Source organism: Accipiter gentilis, chromosome 8 (assembly GCF_929443795.1).
Source record: "Accipiter gentilis chromosome 8, bAccGen1.1, whole genome shotgun sequence".
NCBI classification, from domain to species: Eukaryota; Metazoa; Chordata; class Aves; order Accipitriformes; family Accipitridae; genus Astur; species Astur gentilis.
In genome coordinates, this window is record NC_064887.1 from 35150480 (window position 1) to 35167825 (window position 17346).

Here is a 17346-nt window from a genome sequence, read left to right on the forward strand (position 1 = left end):
TTGGGATACCTCTTTTCCACTGACCTAATTGTGGCAGGACTGCAGCAGCTCATACTACATGTTTTGTTACTTTTTTTCACCGTAGCTAATGGTAGCTGTGTCACACACTTACAACTACAGCAAGTCCTTAATATAGCAGTGGGTAAACAAACATCACAAAACAGCCTGCACAAGAAAGAGGGATGTGTACGCCTCAGGGATGGCTTGCTCATGTTTAACAAGTGCTCTGAAGAAGAATGTTCCAGGCAGTGTTACGTTTCTGCCTAAACCTCTCTGAGCAGCAGTTACCCTTTGAACGCTTGATGATAATCCTAATTTAAAGAACTAGGACTCTTCAGATGTAAACAGCATTTGCCTTTGCAAACAGTTACTAACCAAATGATATAGTACCCCTTATTTCCCAATTAAAAACAAAAAAAGTTCAGCACATTATGTTTACAGTTACTATAAATAATAGTCTGGGGAGAATGAAGAATTTTTCAGAGTAACTGTTTTCTGTGATTCCACGTCCTCTAACAAGCTTCTGACATCCCTGCTTTAAGAACACAGGTGATCCTCAAGCAAATTCCATGCAAATCTTAAACTCACTACCAGTAAGGAAACTAAAAAAAATCCAGCATCCTCAAAAAAAGCAGTATGAATATAATACATAGCCTTGTAGTGGCTGTATTGCATATCACCAAAACAAAATTGTTAACATGTATCTGCTTAGGGATCCAGTTTTCAACTCAGCTTCTCTCTGAAAACTCATCCTCACTCCATTACTGACAGCTTCTACTCAGAGGGGAAAAAAAAAAAAAAAAAAAAAAAAAAAAGAAAAAGGTGGAATTAAAACAAAGGTGAATTAATTTCAATATAAGAATGAATAGCTCATACAAGGAAAAGAAAATTAAGAAATTCAAAGTGTTTGACTAGAATGAATGTAAATAGAAATCCAGGATTGTGGTGTTTTTTGGTTTTTGTTGTTTGGGTTTTTTTAGTATAGTATTTAACCATGCTCTGAGACTGACAATAACAATCATAACATGAGATAAGAAAGGATTTACATTTTCTTTCACACACATAACTCCATCATCTTACAATCTGCAAAGCAGCAGCAAGTCAGCTCTACTGTTACTTGTCTATGGATGGCAATTTTAGCCAGTATAAAGTACTCAAAACCCACAACCTTAAGGAGAAGAGCCACCTCCCTTGCTCTTTATCAACAGGAAAGTCCAGTATTTAAAAAAGCCAAGTGTGCACCACCATGTAATGTTATCCCACAATGTGGAGACTGAATTAGCCGATAACCTTTGGAGCAGCCCAGCAGCTGTTAGAATCTGCAGGATAGGATCTCTTGCAGAAGGCTGGAGTTCAGTATCAGCTCAGACAACTGCAGTCTTCTGTCTCTCCTCATGCACTTCCTCTAGCAGATGCCTCCTGCTGTCCTTCCCACCTGGGACACAGTAGTTCTCCTTTTAGTTCCTTTGCACCATCTTCCTGACTTATTCAGGTGATCTCTTCCTTCTCTTTTCCTCAGCTTCTTCACCTTCCACCTTTCCTCCCAACAATTCTCTGCTTTCTCCAAGTTAAACACACAGTTAAGAACACCTACTGGAGTGCCTCTGCAGAGGGCTTCCTATACGCTACAGTGCAGAGCCAAGTGGCGTGGTCTGGTAGGATGCTGCTAGAGCCCATGCTCTGCTCTGTACAGTTGCTCCTGCACTGTGGCTGTTCTGATGTGGGAAAGGGATGAACAGTTACTTGTGAGTAACTTGCTGCTGCATCACTCACCACTGTAGCACCAGGTTTGCAGGACCAGGCAGAATTCACGGAAGACTGGCAACCCTGCTATGCTGTCACAGATTTCTTGTCATCTCCTGGAAGGATCAGGGGTCACAAAGAAAAACTGGCAGCTTGCTCTTGTAGAGAAAGCCCAAAGCCAAGCTCAGTCAAAACCACATTGCCAGATAAACTTTATTTACAAACATACAAGCCTCAGAATTAGCGTGCTGAAAAGCACCAGGACCACAGGCCCCAAGGACAGATCATCACCTCTTTGGCAAGTATTTTGAGGACAACTGTTGCAAATGGTATGAATGCTTCTCTCCCCCTCTTTGAAGGAAGGACACAGCTGAATATGACCTCCCTGTGGCAAGTTCAGGATGATCTTGTATCCTCCAACATGAGACAAGCTGCTGCCTGCACTGAAGTTTTGCTGTGAAGTATCCAAAGCTTTTGGCCCAGCACAGCACTGCTTTATTTTAACAGTCCTCAGCTAACAGATTTGATGATCATCGTGAATACAAACCATCCTGCCAGGGAAGCTGATACTATCTCCTCCAGATGGGAGGAAAAATACTTTACAAGGGACATGTAAAAAGTGGAGAGTAGAAAAAAATGGCTCCCATCTTCCCTCCAATGACACCCCAAAGCCAACAGTCTTGATATCCTATGCTAAAATTGTGTTCTTTTCTTTTGCTTTTCTACTTCTCCATCACATTACCAACACAAAGGTGAATTTCTATCAGGAGGCCCTCGTATCTATTTCTCATTCAATCCTGAAACAGCCATAGTACAATGGAGTTGTACTGCCCCCACCCTCCCATAACAGTTGATGTTTTCTGAACTGAATTCTAGTATTTAGAAGCTGTAACCACCTCTGGTTAAAGAGATCCGCTTACATCACTGGCTTTAAAGTTTTTCTTTGCCTCTTTCTGCAAGAGGCCAGGAAACCTGGATGTGATATGGCTCTAGTTCTTCTGGAGTGACATAGTCTGGAGCATTGCCCATCAGGTCTCGTCCCCTGAAGGATTTAGGAAAAGCAATGACATCTCGGATACTTGGAGCATCAACGATGAGAGAGATCAGCCTGTCAAGTCCTAGAAGTAGAAAACAAACTGGTGAACCACTTGAGTTATGGCCCTATATTACTTCCTCTGATTCAGAAAAATCAGAAAGATGGAGTAGATAGTATTACTGAGCTTGAAGAATAGAAGCGAAGCAAGGGAAAAAATTCATCTCGACCAGTAGCAGAGAAACATACTTGCCTGAAGAGCAGAAATGCCTAGCAAAATAAAGCTTTTCAGTATTACAGAAAGTTCTGCAACACACCAAGGACTGCAAGACAGAGACAGTGCCTTTGCAAAGACAGCATAACAAAACCAGAGCAGCTAAGTGGCAGGAATGGTGTCGGGGCTCTGCTTAACTGCTCAAAGCTCTTGATCAACCAGTTCTGAAGGATTACAACAACTAGGAGGAATTCAAGAAGAACACAAGCATCTGGGTGATTGGATGGAAGGAAATGACACTGGAAGACCACAGGTTAAAATGCTACCTTTGTTTTTTGTAGGTTTGTTTGTTTGTTTGTTTGGGGTGAGTTGGGATGGGGGGGGGGGGGGGGCGTGTTTGGAGGTTTTTTTTCTTTTTTAAAACCACAAACTTGCAGGGTTCTAGGAAAAAAGAGTCTGGCATTATCTGAATTAGTAAGTGAAACAAGTAAGGAAGAAGAGAAGCAAGACTGAAGCAGAGGGCAAGGTTGCGGCAGTGACCCAGGGCATGAAACAAAGTACCATGCTGTCCCAGGCTTCTAGGCATGCAGTACAGGGAACCTGTTCTGGCTGCACAGGAATGAGAATAAAGATGACCTAATCCTAATAAATACCCTGTTCTACAAACAGAAGATAAGGATCATCCTTAGAGCCACCAGTATGTGATTTGGTCCTTGCATAAGAACTAAATCACACTATGATGCTGGGGAGGAACACCAAAACATTCTGCACTTGGTAACGAGACCTTTGTTGCCTTCTACAAAGCAGCTACAGAGATGGAAGCACTGTGTAAGCCCACACAGTATTACCATGTTGGTGAGCTAAACAGCAACACCAGAACAGCCATCTCTATCAGGAGGAGACAAGGCTTTTGCTAACAAGCATGAGGCTTATTCCTGGGATCTAATATGCCAAAAGAGTCACAAGACACCTGCATGTGGAGAGCTACAGAGCACTTACCTAAAGCGATTCCTCCATGAGGTGGAGCTCCAAACTCCAAAGCCTCAAGCAGATGGGAAAGCACCTCAGAATCCTCCTGCAAAATCACATAAGAAGCGTCATTGGACAAGCAATGCTCTTTCTACTAGCAATGCAAGATGAAGGTATGATGAAGTCATACATCACTCAGGGCTAGGAGTTATGTTTCTTTATCCGAGAAGCACGCAAGTGTTTCTTTCAGAATTTGAAATGGATATTTAAATTAATTAATCCTTTAAATCCCCAAAAGAATGTTAGAGACATCTGTAGGTGTTACCTTCAGCACTTTCTCCAGCACAAAACGCTGTTGTTCTGCACTATGAATTCTGATGGAGCCTCCTCCAACTTCACTGCCATTCAGCACAAGGTCATAGTGCTGGCTACGGGCCTGTAGAAAGAAATGAACACCTCAGCAAGGCTGGGGCACAGCTGCGTCTAACAACAACCTGCACGCAGACAGCAAAGACACTGGTAATGAAGCCACGACATACAACACTACTACTCTCAGTGGTAACTTGCAGTTCAGGTACCAGTCCTATCAGAGGCATGGACTTCTGCTGAGATGTGGGAACAGTACAAATCCTTTTGCAAAGTTGATCAAAACCTGAAGCAATGTGGGATGGGTCAGAATATAAGACTCCTCACCTTAAGCAACTGTATCCTATAAGCCCTTTTGTCAGGAGCACACATGGATATTTGATGCTCAGAGTAATCTGGTAGCCATGTACAATACGGCTTTTCTAGACATGTACAATGTGCAGTCAGTTCCATGAAACATAGCTGTAAAAGAGCCAGCATGGCAGGCATGAAGTGAGTTACCTTTGTGGGATCAGAATAGAGGAGGCTGGTATCTGAAGGATGAGGGGCAGTGAAGGGGTGATGAGCAGATTCCAGTTCATTGGGATTCTCTTCCTTTGGGAGGAAAAGGGGGAAATCCACCACCCACAGAAAGTGAAAAGCTGTAGGATCACGGAGTACCACCCCAGCTGCCTCAAGGAGGTCAGCGCTCTCCAACCGTAGGCTTCCTAATGCAGAGCACTGTAAAAGAGAAGGGAGATAATGAGATGGGGCAATTTTACTGTCAGGGAAGTCACTCAAACACCAACCAGGGAAAGAGTGTTTCATAAAGGTAGCATCACAGACAGCATCAGTTGTAATGCATTGTTGCCTTAAACACTTTTGCCTTGTACCCTGAAAGATATCACCTTCCTGCTGAGGCAGCAGCAGCTCCAGAGTTTGACAAAGACCAAGTAAGGAGCTGGAAAATCCATTTTCTTCCAACTGTTCTGTCTTCGCAGATCTTTCCTAGACTAACCTCAAGCTCTACACAATTGTGGATTAACTGGGGGAGCACAGGTAAGATCTGCACTTTGCAGACAGAGAAATGAAGGCACAGAAAGAGCATATGACAAAATTTTGGCTATCTAGCAAAGCATGACACTTTGTCATAAACCAATGCTTGGAAGGCAATGTCTGCTGGCAAGAATATAGAGAAGGGTAAGGACAGAATCTTCCTTCACTCCTGCAAATAAACAGCTGTGCTTCACTCTCATCATCTGCTTGCAAGAGACAGAATTACCTAGTTGACACTGTTTTCCAATCTCTCTCTGATGCTTTAAAAGTTAAGTTGAGAGAAAAAGAGGCACTGATTTTTTCTTGTTTTATATTCCAGCCTTCATCTCAGTTACGAGTTCTTCCCAGAACATGACTGGGGGAAATAAAAGCAATAGGTACATTTCATGCATTATTTGCTGTTGCTATAGCTTCAGCTCCAGAAAAACATGAAATTAGATGATGACCTATTTTAATAATATGAAGAATTAGACTAGGGTCAGATAACATCAAAGCCTTCACATCAGTAACATTCAACTCACACAGCCACCCAAGAAATGCTTCCTACCACTTGCTTGTGTTCACCAGCTGCCAGCAGTACCACATCATCCACCTGCATGTTCAGCACTTGGATAAGCTCTGACTGCTGCTTCTCACCAAGAAACTTTGTAAGCAGAGACTTCAAGCTTCCATCAGGCCTGCAGATAATTTCCATGATTTCCTAAAGAAAGATATGAGTATGTTCAGTCCAGTGCTGCCCTCTCTTGTCTTGAAGCATCACATGCTCAGGCACTGACTCTCAGCTATTAAAAACTGCTCTTCTACCTTCCTCTGCCTGCAAGTGCCTTTATACACACTTTGTCATTCACTGTTTCCAATGCCTCAGCAGTGTTTGTCTCACCTGATTAAACTTGGATTTTGCAGACTCCTTTAATGACTCCAAATCTTTATTTTTAAGATATCTCTGGGGAAAGAGCAAGAGAAGATACAGTAAACATTAGCAAAAACTATGGAAAGCCTAACCAGGATTCAAATCTACTGACTGAGCTGTTTCCAAACCTCTCCAGTTCTTTTGTTTCTAGTGCAAGTCCTTATGAGGGCTGTGAAATAGGAAAGGGACCACAGCACTAGGCTACTGCTGGGCATCTTCTCCAAGGGCTCCTTTCAGGAAGGGGCCCCTCTAGGCTGTACACCTGGCTGCACTTTTTCTCCCTGTTCACAGATCAGATGTAGCTGGTCAGCAGAGTCAACCAACTAACTGCCTCCAGCATGCAGGAACAAAGCTGTAACACCACACTGTTGATGGGGAAAGCATAGCTCAATTTGGAGGAACAGAGGGAAAACAACTGGGCTGACTCTCATGTACAAAGAAATGCAATAGATGTGAAGACCTGCATCAAGATCTTGATTTTTTTCAGTTACTCTAATGTTTAGACAGGCTCAAGAATCCACTTTTGTTCCGCTCAAATGCACACCTTAGTGCCCTCTTGTGGGAAGCCAGTAACTTGCACTTTGTGCCAAAACAAAAGGAATCTCGAGTGAAACCATGGTCAGAAAGCTCTATTCCCCAAATAAAACTCAGGTTTTAGTGGATTTTTTTCCGCCATACTGCCCAAGCTGCAAAGATGCCCGCAGCCAGAATTAAATCTGCTTCCCTACTCTACATCTGCTGTCAGCCTTGGATTTGGTCTGTGAGATTCTTATTACGAGACGTGAGTTGTGTCCACAAATGCAGCAAAAGCAAACATGAGAAGGGCTTGTAACCACCCGACCTTTCTCTCACCAGTCCAGAACAGAGCTGTGCCATACCTGGCTCTATTTCAACCTCTTGCCACAGGGCACAATTTATTATTTAGATGCACATTGGAAGCCATCCTTGCCAAAAGCAAGCTGAAGCCCCAAGTAGTTTCCCTATCCTCAAGGGATCTTGCAGCTCTGTTCTCTTCCTCCCCTTCCTAAGGATAATATATTTTTCCTGTCGCCTGATTGTCTCCATTCTAACACCACTCAGCCCAACCTGACATAAATTACAACCAATCTCAAGTTCCCTGAAGGACACCACTCCCCCAGTAATAGCAAGAAGGATCTCCATACCAACAAAGGAATTCAAATTGGCATTTTTTTATCTCACACAAACCATAAGCAGTATGTAAAAGCATCACTTACCACTCCCTGAGGGATACAAATGGCTTTGACAGTGCCATGTGGGTAACTGAGAGCATTCTGCACAAACTGAATGTCCAATCTTCGTAAAAAATCACTGATATCCACTATCTGAGAAAGGAGAGAACACAAGAAAAAGTAGTGGTGGTAGGAACATGAAGCAAAAATCCTGCATCTGTGTCTTAACACCTTTAACATCATATCCTGGGACACCATTTCTTTGCTCAGAGAAATCAAATGGTTCACAGAAAGAAATGAATAGTGCCAAGCCAGAATAACCATTAGGAGGCCAAGCACTGCAGAAAGAGAAATGCAAGACAGCCAGGAAAACCCAAGGTTGAGATGGCGACATCCTACCACAGTGAAGAGAGCTGTACACTGAAAAAGAAACCCCCAAAATTAATTCCTGGGGAAATAGAAGATGCTTTCTTGCTTTTCAGCACTCTTCCTCTTAATACATTTGTCAATATTCTTATTTCATACTCTTATATATACAAACAGTGTGTGCACACAACCAGTCTGTTATCTTGAAAATATCTTCAGGCCATTAAAAGGCTGGAAAAGCCTGTCTCATGAAGCATGCTCACCAGGAGTATGCTTTGGAGTGCAGCAGGTAAAAGCACTTCTGGTATCTGTGGATGCCTTATGGGCTTCTGTTCCTAAGACAGTCAAGATGCATTGCTTCCTAACACTACCTTATCTTTAAAATAAAATTCTCTTAAAACATACATTTTCCACAGCCAACTAATCAAACCCTCTCTTCTCCAAGAGATGATTACCTGTACAAAGCAGCAACAGTGGGATAGACACCTTGGGTAAATTACAGCATTAAGAACCCCAGCCAATCAGTATACATGATCCAAAGATTATTAAAACACTAACAGAAAGGAAAAGCTGCAGGTTTCCTATGGGCAAACCCTCACCTTCATCCCAAAACGAGTGTCTGGTTTATCAGTCCCATAGTCAGCCAGTGCCTCCTTGTACGTCATGGAAGGGAAAGGAGTCATAATGGGGCCTCTTTGCTCAGGCCAGCAATATTGCAGGAGGCCCTCTATCAGCCTCTGGATCCCAGCTTGATCTACAAATGACATCTCGATATCTATCTTAAAACAGAAAACAAGAGGGAGGATTCCACATTAGCTACAGGTTTTGCCTTTGCACTGCCACTTGCAGAAGCTCTTGACTTATAAAGCAGGCATAACAAGAAACAATGTACTACATGAAATCATAGCATGACTGCATTGGACTGAGGATGCGCTTATGATCTCCCTACACCCTGATGACTCAGGCAACAATCTCCTCAGAGAACTGAATGAGGTAATGATGGCAGGGACAGAAGGAGAAGCCTTGAACGAACCATACTAACTCTGCCTGGGATCTCAAGGCTGAAGAAAGGGAATCCTGACCCAGCAGGACGGAAGGAGATTGCATCACCAAGCACAATCACTGCTGCAACACAACTCCCACATCTACTGCACCTGGGACTGTGCAGTCAGCCAAGGACAGTAACCACTCTGTTCACGTCCCATGCTAACTTCAAAGTGCTGTGTCTGTGAAACACACAGCAAACAGTGTTGTACCCCCCAAGAAGCACAAGAACTAGCCGAAACCAGGGCTTCAGAAGGGAAAACAGCTACAAGCTGTTTGGAGTGAGGGGGGTAAAGGCAGTGTGAGCTGGTTACCTGAGTGAATTCAGGCTGCCTGTCAGGCCGTGAACCTTCATCTCGGTAGCAGCGAGCAACCTGAAAGTACCTGCAACAGTACTTTTACTTAGATAACTATTTAAAGTACCCTAAATTAAATTATGGCTACAGAATTGATCATTAAAAAGGAGAGAAAAAAAAGAAAAAAAAAAGAGGTCTGTTCCCTTTGCAGCAGATGATCGTAGCCCTGGTTGTTCCCATCCCCTCCAAAGCATGAAATTGTGAGTGGAAGCAACTGAATCAGCAGCTGTATCCATCTCCAACCATACCTCCAGACGCATGTGGAGTCTACCAGGTGAGCTGTGTTCCAACAGGAGCATCACAACCCCTTTTCCCACCTTTTGCTCCAAACCTGGACTCTACTAATGACCATGTAAAATTCACTCATGGTCAAGACCTGGCCTGCAGTTCATTGTGTGAACAATTGTCTCCATCTCCTTCAATTTTATTTGGACAAACAAGCCCAATTAAAAGCTTTGTACTTGTGCACCCTGAGAACATGCTTTCCTTGTCTCAGCCATGCTCAGTTGCCCAGCCTCATCCGAACTAGTTCTATAGGTTACTCTCAGAGAGGCTTTTATCACACACTAGATTTTCTGCCCTTCAGGCAGACTGTGCTTCAGATCAGGTTTCAATTTAAAACAGTGAAGAATTCAACCTTCAAACAGGATACATTTCCACTTACTGGGAGGCATTATTGCTGGGGGGCAAAGGGCCTGGCCTACCTGAAAAGTCCTAAGTATTTAAGGATCCATCTTCAAAACACAAAATCCTTGGCACTAAGTTTTTGGGGAAGTATCTAAAACCTCAAAGATCAAAGGAAGCAAACCCTGGACAGGACACGCAGAGAACAGGAGTCCAAGAAACTCTTACCTGTCCAGGCCTCCAACCATGAGGAGCTGCTTGAACTGCTGAGGACTCTGCGGCAGAGAGTAGAACTTGCCCGCTTCCCTGGAGGGCACAAGGAATTCTTTTGCTCCCTAGCATCAGAAAGAAAAGCTCAGAAAATTCAGCAAATAAGTGGCCTCAATTCCTGACAGAGAGCACAGACTAGAAGCACAAGAGAAAAGGACCTATTTTCCCCATTATGAAATCCCACTTGTGAGGAAATGGCTGTTTGTACATTACTCTTAAAAAAATCTGTTAACCAACTTGGTCCAAAATGTCCCAAAGAAGGATTCTCCACCTTCTGCTCTGAGAGACTAATGCGTAACAATACACCATCGAAGACAGGGGTTTAAATGAAAGAACTTCATGTGTTAGCTGCATCAACAATTCCTGGGCTTCAGCTCTCTTCTCTGTGATTATTTTCAAAATGACAGAAAGGAATATAAACTCAAATTAAAATTACTTGAGTAGTGCCACTGCAGTAACCTACTAGTTGAGATAAATGCTGACGAAACAGTGCTTAGAGGAAGTTTTTTGGGTTCATAATCTGGCTGTCCCAGGACAGGATTTGCATTCAATACGTGCTCTACAAGACAGAAGCTTTATTCACTTGAAGGTTCAAAATTAAGACACAAGATATCACCTCTCCCCTTTCACTCCTCCTACGTTTAAAAGTATCCATGTGCTGCATCAGAAATTTGCATGAGATGTTACTTAGTGAAGGAACAGCAGTGAAGGCCAAGTGGCAACTGACAATAATTCAACCATGAACTGCCTATGCAATCGCAGGAGGCCAAAGTGATTTACTAACAGAATACATACCCCTGGGGTTCTTTTAAAGAGTGTTGGAGTTTCTACATCCACAAACCCTGAGGAACAAACACATGCTTCAGACACAGAATATGCTGAGAGCAAGGAGAACTAGTATGACAGAGTAGGCTAGAGTAGAGTTAGTCAGCAAAATAGGTAATCTAGCACACCATCTAGCCTCTCCAAAATCTAGAGATTTTGCTGCTTCTAAGAATAACTTGTGTAATGACAGATTTAAAGGCTCTGAGCTACCCTGATGTCCTGCCAGAACTGTTGATGACAGAGGACTCCACATAGGCTGAAAAACTGTTAATTCTCTATCCATTTTGAACTAGGCTTTGCTTTTCCAAAAAGGACTTCCTGATTAAGATAAGCAAAAAAGCCCTGTAAGAAATCCATCCCTTTGGCATGCCTCAAGTTCAGTGACCAAAAGAGGGAAACTACCTGCAAAAGGCTTTTTCTCACTGGATATAGCTCATTTGAAACAACTGGTTTGTAGCATGCTAAGAGATTTCAATATACTTTGTCCTTCAGGCTTGCCAACATTCCTCTAAAGACCCCACTGTGAACAGACACGTCCTTACTAAGTGGGACCAGTCTGGAGTAGCAAGTATATTGGCAATCTCCCACAGCAATAGGAAACAGAAGAAGGGAAGGCTAAAATGTTTGCAGCACACTGTTCTTCAAGCACTTTTCTTACCATGGAGGTTACACAGATATTCCCGCATCCTCATCACTATGTGTGATCTCAGCCGCAGGTTATACTGCAACTGGAAGCTACGCAAGTCCAAGTAGCGATACTGCATCCGCAAGGCCTCCGATTTCTGGAGACAAGAGACAATTCGGATTAACATTCAAATTGCACATCCAATGAAGGTGCTCCTAAAGCCACAGGACAAAAGCGGGAAGCTAAAAAAAGGATGCTGCTCTATTGCCACAACCCACCCATTACCCACAACCTACACAGGTGAACATCAGCCACTGAGTGTTTCCATGCATGACAATTACTTTAAAAAAAAAAAAAACACCAAAAAAACAACTAGACATTTATTGCTATAAGAGCTGCCTCAATACAGCTCAGGATTTTAGCCCTCCTTATTATCAGTCCACTGCAACAGACTGTAGCAATCTTCCTTGCGATTTTTAAGCAGAGGAGTGGTATCATACATAGATCTAAAGAAACAACTAAATAGTGATCCATCCTTATTACAGACAGGAAAACTAAAGCAGTGCGGATGATGGGATTTGTCCAGGACTCAGAACACGGAAAGAACAGGCCTAGTTCCCCCAATTCCGACACCTATGTATCAGTCACAGTTCCTATGGCACAGAGAATATCTTCAATTAACAGTGATGTCACTCCTACACCATGGAGCCTGCACTAAAACTAACCCCTTATAAGACTGTGTACTTAGAAAGAAAATCCTTTGGCTGCCTAGCTGCTTATCCAGATAAGGCTAAGCACCCTTGCCTTAAAACACAGCAGAGCATTGGCAGGTTCCGTTTCACACTCTCAAAAAAGCTAGCGCAGCCTGATTTCTTTCACTCTTCCCTTTACCATCTGCTCTTACAGTGGTATTTGAAAACCCTGTGCACTGGAATCATTCAAGCCTTGTTTTCTGCTTAACTCTAATTATAAATGCATCCTCACAGCTAAGAAGCAGTACCCCTGTTTTAAATACCATCCTTCCCCCAAAGCAAAGCTGGGAGAACCAGATGAAGCTCTCAGATGTTTTGCCATCACCCTGGGCAAATTCCCAATTTATTGAAAAGCCACCACTTTGCTAAAAAGAGAAAAAACACAGACACCTTGATAAAATCCTTGATTTCAAAAGGAAGCTTCTTGCAGGAGTTTAGAATCTCTGCAGTCTCCGCCTTCACTTCAATATCCCCCGTTGGCATTTTCTGGAGCAAAAAGGCAAGAAAAAAAATTAGATGGAAAAGTTAGGGAAAACAGTTGGACAAAGGTATTTCACAGATGGTCGGGGGGGGAAGAAACCCATGTGATTATCCTTCCTGCCTTCTAACACAGTGTAACTCAGGGAACTTCTCTCAGGGACAGATTTCTCCTAGATTTCCCTTCTGTTCAGAGAAACACAAGTCACCTCACCAAAGAGGGTGTGCACTTCCTAGTAGCATACTGATCTCTACGAGAAATTACTTTTCCTTTGCCTTCTCCTTGAAAGACATGCTGAGCACAGAGGAACAGTCAGGCACAGACCCTGCTAGGACACATGCACGTGGACAAAATGCTAGTTCCATTAGCTTACATTTCAGTGTGCATTAGCGGCATCTACATCAGTCCTTAATATAGGTCAAAAAAGGCAACTTGTGAGGAACTTCTCAGAAGTTCCAGTTCTGAACACCAGTTCTCAGAACTAGCCTTCTTTTTCTTAGATCCCAAGGGAGAACAGACAGCTTTCCCCACTTAGCACTGTGCCACATCAAAGTTCATTTGATCATACAGAACTCTTTCTATTTACCAGGGGGAAGCATATACAACCTTCCAACAAATGATAAATGATTAAAAGAAATAAAAGCATTGCTTGAAGCCTGCATTCTTTATGGACATCTGTAACCGGTCAGAACAAAACAAGTTACGGTCATAAATCCATGTTCTCTTTTTAGGTCTGCCAGTGATGGGATACATACAACCCTGATATATTAATCTACAGCCGAGTACAATGAGAGCTAAGGAATGCATAGCATTAAAAAATTATTCAACCTCTGTTTCCTGTACAATGAGAACAGTAAAATCTATTCCGAGTGAGAAATAGGTCATCACATGCTGTGGAACTTGTGATGACAATACTTATTTTCAAGAAAAAGAAATTCTCAACCACACTTTGAAAGCCTGAAAAAGCTAGCCATTACCCTTTCAAAGGGCTGGAATACAGTTTAATTCATGGATGTCTAATGTGCTTTGAGGTTCTCCTAAGTTACATCTCATAGCAGTTATTTCACCTCACATTATCTGAGGATAGGTTGTCACACACCTGGAACTCACGGCAAAGCTATGACACAAAACCCACTATAATCCTACTATCCAGTGTTCTTTTCCACAAGGAATACAACCCCTGAGAGACCCCAACATCCTCACCGGATTCTCCTGTCCTGGGGGCCGAGAGGACACAATTCCAGTCACTCGCACAACAGACTCCACTGGGGCATTAGACAAGAGCTTCTTCACATGGGAATGTGCCTGCAAGAAGATGACAATGTCTCACAGAAATTCAAAGAACAAGACAAATCCACCATGCTCAAGGGCTTTACTTCTTAACAGCGCATTTGAATCCAGGATCACTCCTCATAAGCCAGAGGAAACAGCAGTAATATTTCTGTTGCAGTGTCAGATCAGGGCTCTCGTAACACTTAAATCTACCTGTGAGTCAGAGCACTCAGTCTGACAGAGTACTTCACTCTCCATGTCTGATGGACCCAAGCTACCAAAGGAAAAATGAAAATAAAAGAGATTCATATTCTGGTAGCACTTACCTCATCCTGTGGAAGGATGATCTGGGTCAGTCCCTGGAAATCCCTCAAAACCAGAAACAGGCCTTGTCTGATCCATGAAAAAACACAAAAGGAAAAACATTTTTTTCAAGAATTCAGTATTCCTCTGCTTTTTAAGCCAAAGCACATGGTAACTAGATACTTTCTGTACCTTGTGACTAATGTCAAAGCACTTCCAGGTAAAGTATGTACAGATACTTTTCTCACATCTGAATCTAATCTGAACAATTTGTTTAAGATTTTGCCCAGCCACAGACAATGTGCAAATAACCAAGAAAGGCAAGATTTTAACTTGAACATTAATCCCTGTAGAGCAGGGATTCTGAAATTGTGCAATTTCCTGCTGGGAAGCATCGTTCAGATAAACACATTTAGATGAGCAATAAACCTAAAGTTCATGTGGATACAGAAAAAAAAGCCCAACTACAAAAGAAGAACAACATTGGTCCCATAAAAAATTTCACATGAACAATCCACACTCTTAGACCCAGAATCATAAATCTTGACCTCTTCAGCTGCAGTAGAGACAGCTACCATTGTACTTAATCCATCAAGAAGCTGTCAAATGGAACACGCTCCGGCTGTCTTTAAAAGCAAGAGTATAATGATCACATTGCAACAATCCTAGCTCTGTTTCCTGGAACTCCACCCATGACTGTTCAAAGATGAGATGCTCAGGACCTCCTAAAAAAAATAAACCATGCAGACTATCATTGCAGAACAATGCTGGATAAAAACCAGCCTCTCTAGACCGTAAAATGCAAAAAGGCAACTTTCGATACAAATTAATTTCATGAAAACCACGGGACCTATCTCCATTTTACAAGCACACGTGCAGGAACAGAACATTTCAGAGCATCATCTATGCTGTATGCAGACATGCCTTTCAGTCTACATTTAAAAAACGTTCAACTCCATTAGGAGTGATTATACCACGCCACCTATAGCAAACTGTTGGAATTAACATTTCATCCTCTGCTTACTACCTTTTCTTTATACTCCTTTTCTAAGCAAAGCTTGCCTACTTTAAATACACATCATTAGATGCTATAGTTGAAAAGACAAACAACATTGTTTGCTTAAAGTTTAAGAACATTATATAAAAGAAGTTATTTTCTTACAGCTCTTAGAATTGCTATAAATATGCTATTAATTGTTTTCTCTCCTATACAACAAGGTTAATAATATTTAACTGCTTTACAGTGATGTAATGAAGATCAATTAAGATTTGCTTGAAACTCTGAAATTTTAAATACTGGTCTGGTCTCAACTGTTTTACTCACTTCAAAAGTGACTTCTGCAGGATATGAAAAGATAACGTGAAAGTGGTTGAATCCAGGCCTAAAGCATATGTTGGATCTGGCAAATAAGTATCTCCATTTTCACCTTGGCTTGCATTTACCTTTGATACTGAATCCATCCATACAGTGTGACCTCTTGCCCCACATGAGCAGAACGCAGCTCTCCACAAGTGTTGGTCCGAATGACAAAACTATTGAAGTCTTGAATAAAAATAATAAAATCTTTCATGGCTTTTGCAGACAACTGAGACAAAACAGTTACAGAGTTCCCCCCTCATCCCAATACAATTTAGACATACACAAAGAAATTACTTCATATATCCCCAATAAGACATAAGGACATGAAATTATTCTAAACAAGTTTTTAAGAGGGATTATTTCTAGGTCTCATTCAAACTTCCATACAGAAACCTGAACACAGTCTTGCTGCAAACTGTTGCCCTGCAAATTTCAGGGGCAAGAAAAGGGAAAGCTGCAAATCAGTCCTGAGGCACATTGACAATTCCACATTCGAATCCAGAAGACACAGGAGATAAGGGGCTTGACAAGCCAAAACAGAAACAAAATTACATGCACCACATAGGTATAAATTGAACAGTTTCCTGCCTGACCCTACTGGTAAAAGGCCTGAACCATGATTATAGAAGACCTTCCACAGACCCCAGTGTGCCTGGCATCATGACTTAGTTATAAAACCAAGCACACTGTTTACAGAATGTGCCAGAGATTCAGCTTGCAAGGAGAAATTTGAAGGATGTTAATACCTAGACATATGTAATTATATGAATGATTCTCCCTTACTACCTTCATCACAGCCTTTACAATTAAAGGTGTAGAGGTCATGAAGGTTTGTCTTCCAACTATTGTTAGGCATTCAGCTACCCTTGTTGTTTACAGGTTGTGTGCTACAGAAGAAAGAGGGTCACAAAAGCAAAGTAAAAGCTCAGGAATAAAAAGAAAACGAGACAAAATGGTTTTGATATATTTTGAATCACAATTCACTGTGAGATGCCAAAAACCAAATAAAAACGTGATTTAGATAAGACATTTTAAAAAGTGATCCAGGGAAAACAGTTTATCACAAGTGTGCAGACTACCCTGACCTGGGTCCCGGGGAAAAAAGACAGACAACCACAGCCCGGAGGAGGCAGTGGGGATAAGACAAACGCTCCTTTCTCACCTGGAGCCGCCGGAGCCGAGGCAGAGGCCGCCCGCTGCAGAGCCCGCCCGCAGCCCGGCCGGGCCAGCCCTCGGGCCAGCGGGGCCAGCGCCGTGGGCAGCAGCCGGGGAAGGGCCATCTTACAGCCCTACACTTAAACCAGAAACACCAGGGGACCGTCACAAACCTGCGCGGCATTAAACATAAAGACGCGTGAGGAAAAGCGCCAGCCCCCGAGCCTCAGCCTCTCCCCCTCAGAGGCAGCCCTGCCCGAGCCCCGAGGCCCGGGGGGTGAGCGGGGACAGACTGGGGCACCGGTAGGGAGTGGCAGGGAGGCCCCCAGCTCCCTCCCACGCTCACGGGGGAAAAGTCTACCTCACCCTGAGCCGCGGCGGAGCGGCGGGGCCGAAGAAACCTGCCGCCGCCACTTCCTTCTCCTCCTCCTTCCGCTTCCGCCCGCTACAAACATG

At 42.9% G+C, this 17346-nt stretch overlaps 1 protein-coding gene across 5 annotated transcripts; it reads right to left on the reverse strand.

Annotated features, from left to right (window-relative positions):
* Positions 1–935: 935 nt before the first annotated feature.
* DARS2 (aspartyl-tRNA synthetase 2, mitochondrial) lies at positions 936–17319 on the reverse strand. 5 transcript variants are annotated; one of them, XM_049807083.1, is made up of 19 exons: positions 17257–17319; positions 16898–17063; positions 15819–15918; positions 14399–14465; positions 14004–14105; positions 12713–12808; positions 11604–11727; positions 10916–10962; positions 10079–10185; positions 9185–9254; positions 8426–8605; positions 7506–7613; positions 6241–6303; positions 5908–6060; positions 4827–5045; positions 4285–4395; positions 3990–4065; positions 2664–2861; positions 936–1859 (listed from the first exon to the last, which is right to left on the reverse strand). In XM_049807083.1, exons 2-18 carry the CDS (start codon positions 17013–17015, stop codon positions 2674–2676), a joined length of 1929 nt encoding a protein of 642 aa, XP_049663040.1. In that variant the 5' UTR covers positions 17016–17063; positions 17257–17319; the 3' UTR covers positions 936–1859; positions 2664–2673. The 5 variants fall into 5 exon arrangements, with proteins under 5 accessions (XP_049663040.1, XP_049663038.1, XP_049663039.1 ...); XM_049807081.1 differs by lacking the exon at positions 936–1859 and having other exon boundaries at positions 1866–2861; XM_049807082.1 differs by lacking the exon at positions 936–1859 and having other exon boundaries at positions 1866–2861; positions 17252–17312.
* Between the last annotated feature and the right edge of the window lie 27 nt (positions 17320–17346).